Below are 16,250 nucleotides of genomic sequence, written 5' to 3'. Positions count from 1 at the left end.
TCTCTCGCTCTCACATGGATCAGCTGTGGCAATTTTAAACTTTGCAGCATTGGTCAAAGGTTTTCAAAGACTAGAACGCAGTGTTGGCTTCCCGCTTCTAGTTATCTTATTTGCTCTATTGCTCCACCTCGTCTCAGTACTAAAAAGGGGAAGGGTAGGTAAATGGGGTGATTGGTTGGATAAACCTGGAAAATCATGTTCTATAGCACAACAGGCCATACATATATGTTATAAAGGCCAATGAGTGTTATGTGAAATTGTTGCTGCAAGGTTATTTTGGTACAATGTTTTCCTGCCCCTCTGGAGTTGGTCTACCCCTACGTGGTCCTCCATCCGATAGCCACCGTCAGGGTCAGAGTCAGGTAGCTTCTGCTTTTCCCTGGCCACATAAAATAATGATTCCCTCCAGAACGTCAATGATGGTATTGCTAGTGTTGGGGTGGTCCGGAAAGGTCCCAACGATAAAGAGGGGTTCATGTCGGCACAATGTTGCAATTTCATATGTATTTAGTGTAGTTAAATGTGAATGGGATAGGTTACTTTAGTGTTACTTTTTGTTTAAATTGATACATGTTAGATTTGCACGAGCGTAGAAAGATAAAATGCTAAAACCGTCAAATGAAATATAAACAGGATTCAGACATGGTGTGCGATGAAGCGCTTAGAAGCTGGGCAGTGAGGAGTTTAATAATGCGCATGTGAGGAAGGAAGGGCCTGTCACAGAGCAGTCATTGTGAAGGCCAGACAACAGTTATTAAACATACATGCACACTGAAATACATACATAGGAGATTTATGAATCTACATGTATTGGGCGTTCTTTATAAATGTATGTTAACTCGGCAGTCAGGTTTTCACGAGATTAACGTTAAGTGACTTGAAGAAACTGGTTGTGCAGAGTTTGAGGCCAGAGGAAGGGTAAATGAGTAACTAACAACCTTAGCAGATGGTCGGCGACAAAACCGGTCAGGGTGTTTATAACCTGGTAATTTCGCAGGAGGCAGATGTAATCTCTTTTAAGTGCATGGAGGTTTTGTAGAGGGACCCGGCCATTCGTTTTGACCAGCAATATACATGGAGTGAAGTGACGCTAAAGGCAAGAGTGACCGATACCCATGGGTTTCGATTGTATTTTCGGGATGTGCTGTGCGTGCTGAATGGCAGTTATTTAGATTAGAATGTTCCAGGATGCCAGTAAAGTTGGGGCAGATGAGATAGTTATTGCCAGATCAAGGGGAACCTGTTTATTCTGTTCTTCTCTCATGTCGTTAAAGTATCCAATCAAACCATGTGCACCATGTGCAATTTTGATTCAGGGTTAAAGGGCTCAGGCCAGCTGTGACTTGTAATGAATTATAGTTGTATATGAATGTGTAAACATGTCATGATGTCACAATCTACCATGGACGAATCCCAAGAAGGGGTGTCCTATCAATATGATCAGAAGATGGTAGTTAAGCTAAACGGTGACCAAAGCGACTGGAAGAATTAGAATAATGTGGGAATTCTTTGTATAGGTTTTGTCAAATCATATGTGGGTGTGGAATGTAATAAAATATATGGGAGTTATTTAACTGTTGCAAAATTGTATATAATGTGTCAACGTATTTGGTTCAGCAAGACTTGAGTTAGTATGACTCTGCAGAATCATCTAGCTCCACTCTGGACGATTGTACAATAAACTTGCTTTAGATACAAACGTGCACCACGTTCCTTAAGTGGTGGGCCTGCTTTCGGTGAAGGTGATTAAAGGCCAATCTGCACACTAGATTTGTCACATATATCTTGAGCAGAACTTTGTCTAGCCTCACTGGGGATCTTTTACACTCAGCAGTACACTTTCTGAAACAGTCCTCCTTGGATCTGCTGCCCTGAACAGCAGTTCTGCCTGGATCTACCATCCACAGCCGAGTCCCATCCAGAGCAGTTCTCTTTCATCTTAGATTTTCAGCAGAACTTTTAACAGGATGCGCTCTCTCTGAATCTGCTGACATCATCAGAACCTCCTCTGGAGTGAGCCTCTTTGGATCTTTGGTCTTGAAATAACATTATCTGGAGAGTTTCTACTCTGTTCCACTATATACAGCAGAACTGTTTTGCAGAGAAGTTCTTTATTATTCTGCTTTGTTAGGGAAAACCTCACTGGGACCTATTTTCTTTGAATCTACATTCTCCTTTTCTGCCCTACGACTTACTGGATTTGCTACACTAAACCTACGTGAACTGCTAAACTCTTAACCTGCTGAGCGTCAAAGCATATTTCATCTGGTTGTTTTCTCTGAATCCCATCTGGCACAATTCTCTTTGTAGCTACTGCCCTTCACATAATTTCACCCAAAGTGGTTCTCTATGGTCATGCTGCATTTAATAGAACTTTTTCTGAACTGGTTCTCCTGAGATCTGCTGGCTTTGGGAAAAGCTCATCTGGAATGGCTTTCTCTAGATCTGCATGGTAGGGTAGGTAGGAATCTTGTAAAGTGCAACAGATCGCCTCAGAGGAAGCATCAAGGCACTGGAAACAGATGTTCTATGTTCATTCATCGCCCGTTTTTTTCACTGCATTTTTTGTTGAATATTTTTTCCCGAAAAAAACGAATTTTATCTATTTTTATTTGAGGGGGTCCCCCAATTCCCTCCCCTATTATGTATTCACTATTCCCCACCCCACCCTACCCCTTTCATGCCATTACTCCCTCCCCACACCCATACTTTTTTTAAATAAATGTTCTTCAAGCAAAAATGGTTGCCAAAAAATACCACACCAAAAAAATAAAACAGGCGATGAATGAACGCCAGACGGAAACATATCTCAGTCATGAGTCAACCACCAGTAAAAAGTCAAACGCTGGGGAACAGTCCTGTCCTCAAGTGTCTCCTGAAAATGTAGTGGTCAGACTCATCCCTTATTGTAAAAGGCAAAGAATTGCAGAAAGTCAAAGCCTGGACAGCAAAAGTGTGGCCGCCCCATCTTTGTCTCATGAATTTAGGAATGGTCAAGAGTTTAGCAGAAGTGGAGCGAAGATGTCGTCCAGGAACCTACTGACTGAAATGGGCCCATGTTAAGTGTAAACCCGTTTTGTAATAAGCTTTATGTATTAGGAACAAGGCTTTATATTCTACTTACAGCCAATGCAAGGATCCACGAAAAGAGGAAAAATTATAATTCCCAAGATGGACAATCAACTTTACAGCGGCATTTTGGATACAGTGTAACTTAGATAAAGATTTCATTGGGAGACCCAGATAAACAGCATTACAGCAATCAAGACAACGGGAAATAAAAGAATGTATAAGCTGCACTTTTTCAGAAAGTGACAAAAAGCTTAAGAAGCCCTTCAGCGTTTTTAGTTGAAAGAAGCAACTGCTCAGCGCATTGGTATTTAGTCCTTCTAAGGAAAATTCAGGATCTAACCAGACTCCATGATTACGTACTGAATAAGGTGGTTTGGGACATGATCCAAGTGCAGGCAGCCAGAAATCCCATGTTTTCCCAAAGATTCTGGAGCATATACATTAATCTTTTTTGGATTACAAATAATGCTATGTTTTTTTAATTTAATTCACTTGCTCGAGGCAGCTCTTGAATTGGTCAGTCAGGTTCACGTTTGAATTACCCAAGAGTAAAATTAGCTGGGTATTATCGGCATACATTTCACAAATGATATGATTAGCTTTGCCAAAGGAGCCAAGTAAAGGTTGAACAGCAGAGGCCTAAGGGAGGATCCCTGAGGGACCCTGTAGGGGACGTCTCTCATAGCTGAGGAAAAGGGGGAAGGCACACTATGTGTTTGCGGTTACTTAGAAACGACTGAATCCATTCCCACACTTTTCCCTGTAATCCGAGTTTATAAATCCAGTCCAAGAGGATGTTATGATCCATCGTGTCAAAGGCTGCAGTGTGAAAGCATCATGAGTCAGACACAGACAACAAGTTCAAGCTTTCTTAACACACTTGTATGGCTTTTGAGTGTGTGCACAACAGCAAAGTGTTCTGATTCATTGTGTCCCATGTAGGAAAGCCTACTGTACTTGAGCAATACACCACACAAACAGCAGAAGCCTTCTTTCTTTACCAAAAAGACTTCCAAGAACTCTGTGGGTGGGCCTACCCTCTTCAAAGGGCTCCTAATGTGAAAATAATATTCTGGTGGCAGGACCCCATGATGTTTGTGGGTCATTTTCTGGTTTATTCACCCAGTCCTACCTGTGTTCTTCATCAGATAGATGCCCTTAACATTGTGGGTGCATTGTCTGTGTTGGGCTCCCGCGAGAGGCACGTCACTCCGCTATGACCTGCTGGCTGTACTGGACAATCTGTCACTCCGTGGTATTGCTTCTTTCGTCCCAAGGTGCCACACAGAGTGCATGCCCCAGTCCTATTTACAGGGCGCAGAGCCTCAGCATGGCACTCCTTGCCATACGTGCCCAGTCTTGCTCATTCCTTTCTTTCTGGAGGCTTTCAGGATACTGCTATTTTCTCCCGCTACAGGAACGCCCCTGAGCCATTCATTCTGCCGTCACCCCCTTCTGCCAAACTTGCTTTGCTTAATCCTTTTGTGTTTGTAGTTCAAACATCTCTGGTGTTCTTATCCTTAAAGGTGTGTCTACCCAGTCATGTCAGAGTCACGCCTTGCAGCCTGCAACCCATCTCGCCTCTGACATTATCTTGCGCAGACAGTGATTCCATAGGCTTGGGGCCCGCCCCATTGCGAGTTTGGTGATACTGCTAAAACCAGGAAAAAAATATAGTCACCACCGGTTTTGCAGATCCGGCAGATTTTGCATTTGTGAACCCAGAAGATGAACACTTGCTGCATATGCATGGCTGTATTACGTCCAATATCCTGAATTCTACCTTCCGCTATCATCTGCTGCTGCCTCTAGGTCCTAAAGGATGCTAGGCCTTCCTGTCAGGCGCCCAATCTCCGATTCCTTTTCCATCTCTACTCTCTTTAATATAGCGATGGATAAGGACAGTTTCAATCAGTGGGTCACATTTTTTCTGATCTCTTGCCCCGCCCCCCCTTACACAATTATTTCTTAAGGGATGAAGAGTTGGGAAACTGCCTGCAGATTTTCGACATTTCAAAAACCACCCACATATGTTCACCCGTGTCCGTTTCTTTACTGTCTTTAATATGTTTTTCCAGTTGCCATGGAATTTAGATTTCATGTTTTTTTCTCGGAGCAATTTTTGTGCTTTGGCTCACAGATGTCACACTGCCAACACCCACCTAATCAACAACGGTTGGTATGGGTATTAATAAATGGCAAAGATGTATGTTCACCTTAGACCCATAATTATTCCCTTCTTTTGCATATATGTTGTACTGTGATGTACTGAATGTTAAGCATTCGCTATTGGGCTTGGTTGCAAGAAGTTGTCTCTGCAGGCAGTTTGCTGGAGTGCATGGCAGACATGTCTGGGTCTTGTCAGTACTGTGTTAGATTTTTTAGTTGAGACACCCCTCCTGGAAGAGACACAAGCCTGCAGGTAAGGTGATCATGTTTATTTACCAAAGGCGAGGCACATCCAATCTTCTGGTTCTCTTTCCACCAACAGCCTCTAGAGAACCTCCAGGAGGGAGGAAAGATAAAGCGGCCTCCATACAATTACAGACCTTCTTAGAATATAGGCATAGATTGGGGGACCGTCAATCTGGATTCCGTGCACAAAGGGGCACGGAACAGGCCCTCATAGATGTTACACCCCAGAGAAACTCAAACGCATATACCCAACCATGACAGGGGAATGCCCGAGATGCCATGCGGACAATGCTGGCATTTATCACATGCTTTGGGGGTGCAGTGCACTGAGGGGATACTGGGAAGCTGTATGTCAGACGATAGACGAGATGGCAGACCACCCACTAGAGTGGACCCCACGATTATGCCTGTTGGGGTCAATTGAGAAAATAAGCCCGAGTTGGCGAAAGCTTCTGAATGTAAGTCTGCTCCTCGCCAAAAGGGCGATCCTCCTCAGATGGAAGAGTGCGCACTCCCCTACTAAGGCGGACTGGGAAAGGGACATGGCATGGGCGAACGACATGGAGGAACTGTATATTGATACTGTGCTCCCAGCCTCGCGCCCGAAAAACATTTGGGGCAGGTACAAACAGTAACTCGCCGAGAAAAGCGGACTTGAACAACTTGATGCTGTAATGTGATTCATATTGTAAAATGTAATGTCTATAATTATGATGTCTCTGTAACCAAGTGAAAGTAGTGACCAAGTGCAACAAAAATAAAGGTTTAAAAAAAAAAAAAAAAAAAAAAAGACGCTCTTCTTCGTATCGTGGATCAAGGACCTGCAGGCCTGCTGATGGTTTTAGATTTATTAGCAGCATTCGACACCCTAGACCATGCCATTCTTTTACAGCAGTTTTCTAACATCATGGGTTCCTCAAGTAAAGCCATCTCCTGGTTGGCTTCCTTTCTCAGCAACAGAACATCTCGCATAAAACTGGATGATATATCCTCTGACCCCATTACACTTGCGTTTGATGTCCCACAAGGAGCCTGTTTTTCTCCAATTTTATTTAACCTTTATCTTGAACCGCTTCATGACATTCTATCAGAACCAGGTGTTGAATTCCAAAATGATGCCGATGACACTCAGATTGCTTTCAAGCTGGAAGGAGACTTCCAATCCAATCAAACAAAAATTGAACATCTCTTTGAAAGCATTGAAACGTGGATGTTTGAAAATTGGCTGTGCCTAAATAAAGAAAAAACAGAGATCATGCTTGTCAGCACACCTAAATGCTATTTCAAAATATTAGAATGATATCCAGAATTCATCTTAGGCAGACACAAGATCAGACTTGCAAGCTGTCTAGACCCTTGGAGCGCTCCTTGATTCGGAGCTCTCAATGTCTCCACATGTTTCTCATATCTGAGATCAACCAATTTTCATCCTATGCTAAGGCAGATGATACCTTTGTTATCGGAGCACCTATGTACAACTATTGCTGGAGCCATTGTTGAAGCAAGATGAGATTATTGCAATGCCCTCTTTGCAGGAGCCAACACATCCTCTATTCATTCTTTACAGTTACTTCAAAACACTGCAGCTCTGATAGTCATGAACCTCCCCAAACATGCCCACACTTGACCAGCTCTCAAAACTCTTCACTGGCTTCCCATAAAATCTAGAATATCTTTTAAATTGCTTACCATTTCCCACAAAGCTCTATTTGGAAATGGCCCAATTTACTTAAAGAAACATCGAAAATGGTATACATCTTGTCACCCATTACAAACTTCCTATAAATTCATATAAAATCCATGTTTTCCCCTCGCATATGCAAAAACGGACACACAAAATGTTTGAGTTCACTGCCTGTCCTGCTCATAAGTATGCACACTTAGACACTGCAAGTTGCAGCACTTCAGCCGGCCCTCGTAGCATGCTATCGGAGGATAATGATACAATGACGTCGTATGCACCTGGCTTGTACATGCATGCGGATGATAGGACGCCACAATTTTGTTCTATATTATTTGTGTGAAGTGTGCAACTATTTTGTTTTAAGTAATTGTTGTCATTTGCAATGGTGCTAGATGTATTGCTACCGTTTGGCTATGATATACATTCTTATTGGGGCATTTCAGGGTTCTCTTGGCAAATGACAGGCAGAATGAGTGGCTTTGCCAATGCTTGTTCTCTTTGTTTTGCTTTCATGAGCTCCTTTTTTCTTTCCCCTTTCTACTCCCCTGCAAGTTAGCTTATCTGTTATTTTTTTGTGATGTTTTGTGTCTTTGCTGTGGATGCCCACCCTCCCCCGGCCCCATCGTTTTGTAAGGACTAAGATTAACGTCCCGGGAGGATAGCTCAGTGGCAACATGTTCACCTTGAAAGCAAGACGACACGAAGCAACACAGGTTCGATCTCCGGGTCCGAGCTTAGAAACCTCTGTGTATTTAAGCGCATGATAAATACGGAACTAAGACAAGAAAAACCTATTAAAAGCAAACAATTCCTGTAACAGCGCCTCGATGCCCGCGGGCTGTCTGAGCGCTTTAAAAATGTAAATAAATAAATAATGTCATCTGAAAATATAGCACTGAAAAAAAGACATCTCTTTAGAATTTCCCAGTTTCCTGCAGAAAAATCCCAAGCAAAGGCAGAATGACTGACACAGCGCTGGGGGTAACAATGGCAGATCTCATCATAAGCAAGACATTCAGCTATTTATTTATTTCATTTATTTTTTGCATTTATGTAAGATCCAGACCCGGGGGTATCACAGTATTTGGAACACTGGTAAACAACAGATGGTGCATCAAAGACATTGGTTATATTTGTCAAACAGCCACGTTTTTACACGTAAGGATTTGTAGGAGTGCTAATTTCTGAAATGCACTGGAAGAGAGTTCCAGAGAGAGGGTGCTGTCACACAAAAACTAACGCCTCTGACTCTCTTCTTTTTGTATTGAGGAGTGAGTAGTGAGATCTTAGTAGATGATCTTACTGCACACACTTGATGTTTCAGGGCGATGCTGTTGTTGAGGGAGAGGGGACCTCTTTGTAGATGCAACGGTGTGTAATAGTTAGTATTTTTAACTCAATACGTGCTTTGATGGGTAGCCAGGGGACCTTTCGTCTGGTTGCTGAGATGTAGTCTGATCAGCGTAGGCAAAGGGCTTTGTTCTGAGGTAATTGGAGTTTGGCCAGGTTAGTTGCTGAAGTGCCCATGAGGTGAACATTGCAGTAGTCCAGTTTGCTGCTTATAAGGGCTATAGCAAGCGTGAGGCACTTGCTAGGGGAGTGAAATTGCCTGCTCAGGAAAATGAGCCTAGAGGTGTGGGTCGTGGCTGTTGCTAGTGCATTAATATGTTTGGTCATAGTCAGATCTGCTTCCAGGTGTACAGGTTTTTGACCGGTTTCAGGACAGTTCTGACCGATCCATCAATGCAGAATGTGGAGAAGGCTGTGTCAAGGCTTTTCAGCCAGTAGAGTGAGCTAAAAATGAGCAGATCTGTTTTGTCATCGTTAAGGCAAAGATTGTGGGTGGCCATTCAATTTTGGATGGTGCTGTATACTCTGTTTATGGTGGCCGAATCACAGATATGGTTGCTTGCGATAGGTAGGAGGATTTGGGTGTTATTGGAAGAGAGTCCAGAAGGTCTCATAGGGGGGCTTGGTGTAGGTATTGTAGAGGGTAGGTGAGACACAAGAACCTTGGGGAACACTGAGGGGTACAGAGATGGGATCTGCAGCTACATCACCAATGAACACTCTTGAGGTGCGTTTACTGATGAAATATTTAATCAAGGTTGTGGCCTTGGGAGCGAAGTGGAAGTGCAAACTGAGTTGGCAGAGGGTGTCATGGTCTACAAGGTTGAATGCTGCAAAGAGACCTAGTAGGAGATGTATAGCTAGGTTACCTGAGTCCCAGATGTTGTCCATTTGTGTTTTTAGGTCTAGTAAGGCTGTTTCAGTACTGTGTTTAGGGTGGAAGCCTTATTGTCTAGCTACTAGTAGGTGGTGTTGTTCAAGAACAATTGTACTTGGAAATAGGACAGGCGGTCTAATATTTTGAGTAGGAAGGGACCGTGGTGATGGGGTGATAGTAGGGAGGGCAGGTTGAGAGACGGTTTCTTAAGCAGCGGGGTAACCCAAGCTGATTTTATGCTGGTGGGGACCTCATTGGATAAGAAGGATGAATTCATGAAGTTGGTGATAATTGGAGTCAAAGTAGGTGCACAGAGCTTGACTATGCGAGCCGGACAGTTATCTCCCTTGCAATTGGATGGTTCCAGGGATTGAACGGTTTTCAACACCTTCTCTTGTGTGCCTTTGGAGGCGAGGGGAGTTTGTCCGCTTGTGGGCACCTCGGTTTAGCGATTGGGGGAGATTTGGCAGCAAGTAGGGCTTATTTTGTTGTGATTTTGGCATGCAGTAGGTCCATTTTATTGGAGAGAGCGGCTTGGATGGTGGAACATTTTGCTTTATCAGCCCTGGTTGGTGCGATATTGGGGAAGGGTTTTCTAGCTCTCTCAGAATAGAAAACAGCTCTTTGGTGTTAGAGCAGGCTTTGGAGATTCTGGCATTGTAGGAATTTGCTTTGTTTGTGACTACTGCTTTCTTGTAGGTCTTGAAAGCTTTGAACAGTGTTTTGCGTTGCTTGGGGTGGGATGCTTCCTGCAGAGATGTTCAAGGGCCCTTTTATTTCTGTGTAGAGTGACAAGTCCCTCTGAAAACCAAGTATTGGTAAGTTTGTGCAGTTAAGGTATTTTAGCTTTGATCGGAGCATGATGATCCATAGTATGGAGGAGGCTCGATGGTAACGATGGCTAGTTCTTGGGGGCTCTTGTTGCTTGGTACTGAGGGCATAGTGAGCATAGTCAGAAGAGCGGGCTTGAATATATCATGGGTCAGCTTACAGGTATTACGGACTAGAACTGGACTCAATGGGGGAGCAGATGTGGTAGCGGGTTTGGAGAGAGAGAGAGAGAGAGAGAGAGAGACCAATCTCTATTAGGGAGTGATCCGACAAGGATACTGATGGTAGAGATGTCAATAGTGGCATTGGTGGAGAGGATCCAATCCAAGGTACGCCCTTTGGCCTGGGTTGGGGAGATCATTTGAGAGAAGTTCATGTCTCCTAATGCTTGGGCAAGTGTAGCAGCTTTGGGATCTGTCTGGTCGTTGAAGCAGAGATTGAAGCCACCCATAATAACGAATATGGTAGTTGGTTTAATGAACGGGGTAATCAAGAGCGGGCTATTTAGGTCCGTCTGGCTAGTGGAATTAGGCTGCCGGTACAGGAGAAGCAGGTTATAGGTGGCCTGGGGGTAGGCAGTGAGTTTGAGTAGCAGCATTTCATAGCTGGGAGTGGGTGTAATAGGGATGGATCTGATTTGTAGAGAGGTTTTAGTAATGAGATCGATGCCACATCCTGGGGTGATTAGGTGGACTTCTCTAATAAGGTGGTGTAGTTGGGGGGGGAGAGGAATGGCTAGGGAGAGCAGCAGGTTTGGGGCACTATGGGGCCAGGATTCCGTGGTGGCCAGGATGTCAAGGTGGTCGAGTATGATATCATGAACTCCAATGGCCTCTGCTCCCAGGGAACATATGTTTAGCAAGGCACAGTTAAGAGCTACTGCCTGATTTACTGGCGGCAGAGGGATGGTGACGGGCGAGGTGTGGGCGACATCACTGGTGCAGGCGCAGAGTCTAGCATGGCTGGATTCACCTAATGTAGGGAAAGGGAGATCAGATAATGATGTTGATGAGTGTAGCTTGTGTAATTGGGGGAATCCCATGTACGTGTGGGAGAGGCCAATCACTCGCCATGTCTGCGTGTGGGATACATTGTGCTTCGGGGCATGAAAACTCATGGTTGGAAGGCCGTGTTCACGGCATGGTGGGCAAGTAGCTACTGGCTAAGGTGCCAGGTATGCATAGTGCAGGTCTAGGACAAGGCCACTTGGTTGAGGGCAACATGGTTGAGTGGCTACTGGTGAAAGTGCCAGCTAGGTTAGGTGCAGATGTAGGATAAAGCAGCTTGGTCGAGGGCAACTTGGTCAAGGGTCTGGATATGCGGAATGGTGGTGCTGGGAAGAGGTCAAGAAGGAAGGGTGTGGATTTAGGCATGGCATGAGAGGAGGATGGGGGAGGAGACATGCATGGTCAGGGCACAGGAGAATGCGGTCTGGTGGTATAGATGGTGGCGTACCGCAGCAATGAATTGACTAGGGTTGGATGTGGGAGTGCTGGTGGTAGGAATGGGGTGTGGGGTGGCAGGTTACAGTGAAAAGTGTGAGTGGAAGGAGCAGGGTTCATTTGTGCTGAGGTCTCACCATGGATTAGCGCAATGAGGGGCTGGCTTCAATAGTAGTGACCATGGGTGAGCAGGAGGTAGAGGCAGAGAGTGGAGCTGGAATGTTGAACCATGTTTTCTTATCAAGGTCGCCGAAAAAAGGCAGTTATGGCAAAAGTCGCTGAATCACAGAGTCCCATTATACAGAAGAAGGGGAGCAGGTGTTGCAGGTGTGTTCCCCCATTCCATAAAGGACAATACAAAATGTCGACATCTGCACCACAGCCTTTTCCCTGTGACTTTTTGTCATGAATGTATTTTTTTCAGGGCCATTTTGGCATGGAACCATTAATCAATGCTGCTGGGGTTGAGGTGCTCAGGTATGCCTTGCAAGGCAGAGTAGACCTTACCTTGTGGAAGGTTTTGAGGTCGCCAGGACTTCAGGGCTACAGGATCCTGCATCCCAGTGACCGCATAGTATGTCGGTAGCAGGCACTGGATACGGTAGCAGGGTAATATTAATGCAGCTTTGTGGAGGGGCCGGGAAACTGGACAGGCCTATGTGTATCCTTGCACGCTGGGGCAGATTAGGCCCCGCTCCTGTTGTAGCAGATGTTCGGAGGGCTCCGTCGCAGATGGGGGCCTAGACAGGTTTGGATGGCCTCAGAAGCAGGCCTTCAATTTCTCTGCCTGCAGGCTGATGTGTAAAGGTGAATTCAAATCACCTGCCAGCCAATCAAGGGAGCCGGCTGCAGGGGCTTGGCAGAGGGGTGCACCACAACCTGGAGGGTCTGACCCAAAGTTGGTGAAGATTATGGCGGTGGCCATGTTTGAAGGGTTTTGTTGTTCTTTTTCTTCCATGTGCTTCCTTACACACTGGGGAAGATTAGGCCTTGCTCCTGTTGCAGCAGATGTTGGGAGGGTTGCTAGTGCTGATGGATCTAGGAACACACCACAAGGGCAGCTCATTGGGGTGAGCAGTGGTCATCAGACAAGTGCCCCCGACCCTAAATCACCCATATACCCTACAGAGACTCCCTCCTATTCCCTAGAGCAGGGGTCTCCAAGTCAGATCCTCAAGAGCAAAAGCCATCTGTCAGATGGCTTCCTGATAATGAGATAACCTAATCTGGTGAAAGCCTCCTAACTATTGGGGCCCACTTGAGTACCTCAAGTCCAGCACGCATCCACCCACCACCTACATATAGTACTGTGCTTTCTCTGGTCCCGTTTTTGTCATTAGAATATACTCTTCTCTTACCCGAACTGCACATTCCTGTCACCTTTTACTTTCACATACAGATGACTAACTTCAGTTAGAAACACACATCCTTATACCACAATCATATCCTATCCCCCTTCACCAATAGTTTTTTTCACTTGAATGTGTTCTTTTTACTGTCTAATCTCTCTTTCCTATCATCTGTGCCCAACCCTACTACTCCTTTAAACAGACTAAGTTCTTGCAAGACCCTGGTGGGGTCACAATATGCCACTTTTCTGATAAGGTCCGATGCCATAAAACCACTATGGTGGTCACGGGTGAAGTATAAATACTGTATAACATAACTTATCACCAATATTTTTGACTCCAGTGAATCACACGGGGGTTCATCCTTGGAATCTGGTGTGATTGGGACTCTCAGGACTGGACTCAGACTTGTGGGGTAGATTCAGCCCCAAGACACAAATGAACTGCCCCTGGTCACGTTGGGCCTAAAGAATGCAGAAATCCTTTCTTGTAATTTGAAAGCACACCATGGACTGGCAGAGAAAAGAGAAAAGGCCAGCAGTTCATGTTCAAACTGCAAAACATGAAACCACTGTTTCCTTTGATAAAATAGAGCTGCAAGGTGAAGTGTGTGCATTCTGCAGCATGGAAATGAACAAGTACAATGGTAAATCCCTGGCCTGAACCATTCAACTGTAAATAAGAATATAAAATTGGACATTGATGGCCTGATGTGAGATAACTTGTGAAGGAATTGCAACATTAAAAAATACCTGTTTGCTGTGCACAAAGAAATGCCGGGTTAGCCCATAAGACATTTCCAACTCCCCCCCACACCCTCATCGGAGGTAAGGCTAAATGCTCTGCTCAGCTCCATATCTGAAAGGGAATGTCTTTGAAGCAACATCCGTGCCCAGGAAGGAATTTATGGTGGGTTGGAGCCAGCAACGATTAAATCAAAAGACAGCCCTTAATGGGTTGAACTTTCTAAAAAAACTTGGAATTAAAACTCAAATGTGGTCCATCTGCCTGAGCTGATGACATTTGATGGACACCAGAAGGTGGTCAATGAGCCAGGGGGTGGGGTTGTCTTCATCTGCATCAGGCGATAAGCAGACCCATGGCCCAGCTTTTGACTTCACAAGAATATTAATGGATTTATACCAGCCTAGGTTAATAAAGACAATCAGGGTGAGGCTACATGTGAGGTTTCGCAAAGAAAAGAAATATGATGTTAGTATAAATTCAAATCATGTATAATTAAAATATTGCTATAAGGTTATATATAGGATCAGATTTTGTTGATTGTCTCTGGAACCATACATCGCACAAAAACGGGACAAATATAATTGGAAGCTTATGAAAAGGAAGAATGTGATGTTAGGAACTAAAGTTACAAGCTAAAATGTGATGATAGCTTCCCCAAAAAATGTTACAAAGCAGAGATGCGAGGACCTGGTAGCTTATTAAATTAGATATCTGTATAGAACATTTTTTGTTGATAACTAACTTATGTTTTTTTAATAAATCACGGAAGTCGACCATTCAAACCTCCAACCTCGTGCAGACATGTGACTCATTTCATTAAGTCTGCCATGATGAGACGAATTAAACAATATATGTATTGTTAGGTTCATTTATAAATTACAGAAAGTTATCACGTTGTAGTTTTTAAAGGCATAACAGAAGTGGTAAAAAATGAACTTCAGGAACCATTCATTGCACGGGGAGGACAACAGATGTAAATCAAGAGCCAATAGGCTGGCACATCCTAATTTTAATAATTTGGGGTGTAGTTTAGATGTTATAAGGTGTCCCACAATGGGAATCAGGGAGAGCTGTCTGATATCATCAGAGTTGGAACTGCTGACCAAATTGCTGCAGGAGACCAGGGAAATACTAAAAGCTGTCTGGGACCCATACTAGGAGAGGCAAATCAAACTAGAGGCCATTCTTTACTGAACCTGGAGAGGCCTCCAACCAAGTCCTGATGTTTCCCCCCCCCCCGAGTATCTAGGAGTCACCAGGTGGTGTCTTTTCCCTGAGTGTGAAAAACCCAGAGATTCTATGTAAGTAAACTTGTCCAACCAAACCAAGTCTTGTGAGGATCTGTTTGATTTAATATCTTCACATTATTGATTAGGTGGGGTGGCTAAGTAGACCTTTCGTATTTTTACTATATAATAATTCAATTAACTCCCCTGTAGCTAACTAAAACGGGGTGATTTTGTTGAAATCGAAATCAATAATATCGCTTCCAATGTGAATAAAAATATAGTCTGTTAAAGTAATTGGGGACTCCTAGTTCTTATTGCCACTCCAAAATTCCCTAAATGTAGGGGTGCATAAAAAACGAAATTCCCAACTGTTCATCTGCACTCAGGTGTATTGTGGTCACTTTCACAAAGCACCTGTTCCGTACTGAAAAGGGGGGGCACTCGCCCTAAAACACATTTTCACCTATATTGGAAGTGCTCAGCCACTCCCTTTAAAAAAGTTTTAAAAGTTGAAGTGCAGGAACTCAGAGCTTGGAAGTGCCTGCATCTTCAAAGAACTATAACACTGACCAGTAATGCAAAATCACTGCCAACTTCCAAATACTGGCCCCTTGCCTGTTCACCAGGCCCCCATTTCATCTTCTGCCACCAGTTACCTCGCTCCCTCCACCATCATGCTTCGAGCATAAGATTATTCCAAACTTGATTATTGTAAAACTCACCAGCAGCCAGACCCGCTGTCTCTCCTGCGGCTTGCCCTTTAACCTTGGACCAATCATGTTCTTGAGCTCTGGGATCAGTTCCTCCATCACCAAGTTGTTTAGAACCTGTAGCGGGAAGGTGGGGACTAGCGTTACAGACAGGAAATAGGCAGGAGCTTTATATTTCTCATGCACAGAGGGATGACATGAGGGGGGCCCCAAACCACCAGGGGCTAGTCCCATGGTTTGGGGGGTGGGAATAAGTGAGTTCAATATCATTAGGGTTCAAATTCTCCATCAAGTGGAACGTTCTCCATTATCAGTCTCAGAGCCCACACTCCGTGTCAGGGTGTCTTTCAGGGGTCTTCCTATACCTGCTTTTTCCACTCACTACTGTGTGTCTCTCGATACTTGTTAGCATGTGTCCTGCCTACCACTATCATGCCTAACCTGTTCTCTATCCGTTTTCTGCGTTCCCTCTTTGTGGCTGTCTAACTGGTGTGAGTCTCCTGCTGCATGGGAGCGTCTCTCCTCATTTCCATTAGTGAGACCC

At 44.4% G+C, this 16,250-nt stretch overlaps 1 protein-coding gene across 1 annotated transcript in view; it reads right to left on the bottom strand.

The window, feature by feature from the left end:
- LOC138471844 (protein Niban 2-like) overlaps positions 1–16,250 on the bottom strand; it is a 385,943-nt gene that overhangs the window by 56,005 nt on the left and 313,688 nt on the right. Inside the window, exon 7 of the mRNA XM_069609690.1 lies at positions 15,719–15,823. Within this exon, the coding sequence (XP_069465791.1) occupies positions 15,719–15,823 (105 nt within the window). The remainder of the gene's footprint in view (positions 1–15,718; positions 15,824–16,250) is intronic.

Source organism: Ambystoma mexicanum, chromosome 8 (genome assembly GCF_040938575.1).
Source record: "Ambystoma mexicanum isolate Mex_15411 chromosome 8, UKY_AmexF1_1, whole genome shotgun sequence".
NCBI lineage: Eukaryota > Metazoa > Chordata > Amphibia > Caudata > Ambystomatidae > Ambystoma > Ambystoma mexicanum.
The sequence above is the reverse complement of the archived record's forward strand: the minus strand, read 5'-3'. Positions and strand labels throughout refer to the sequence as shown.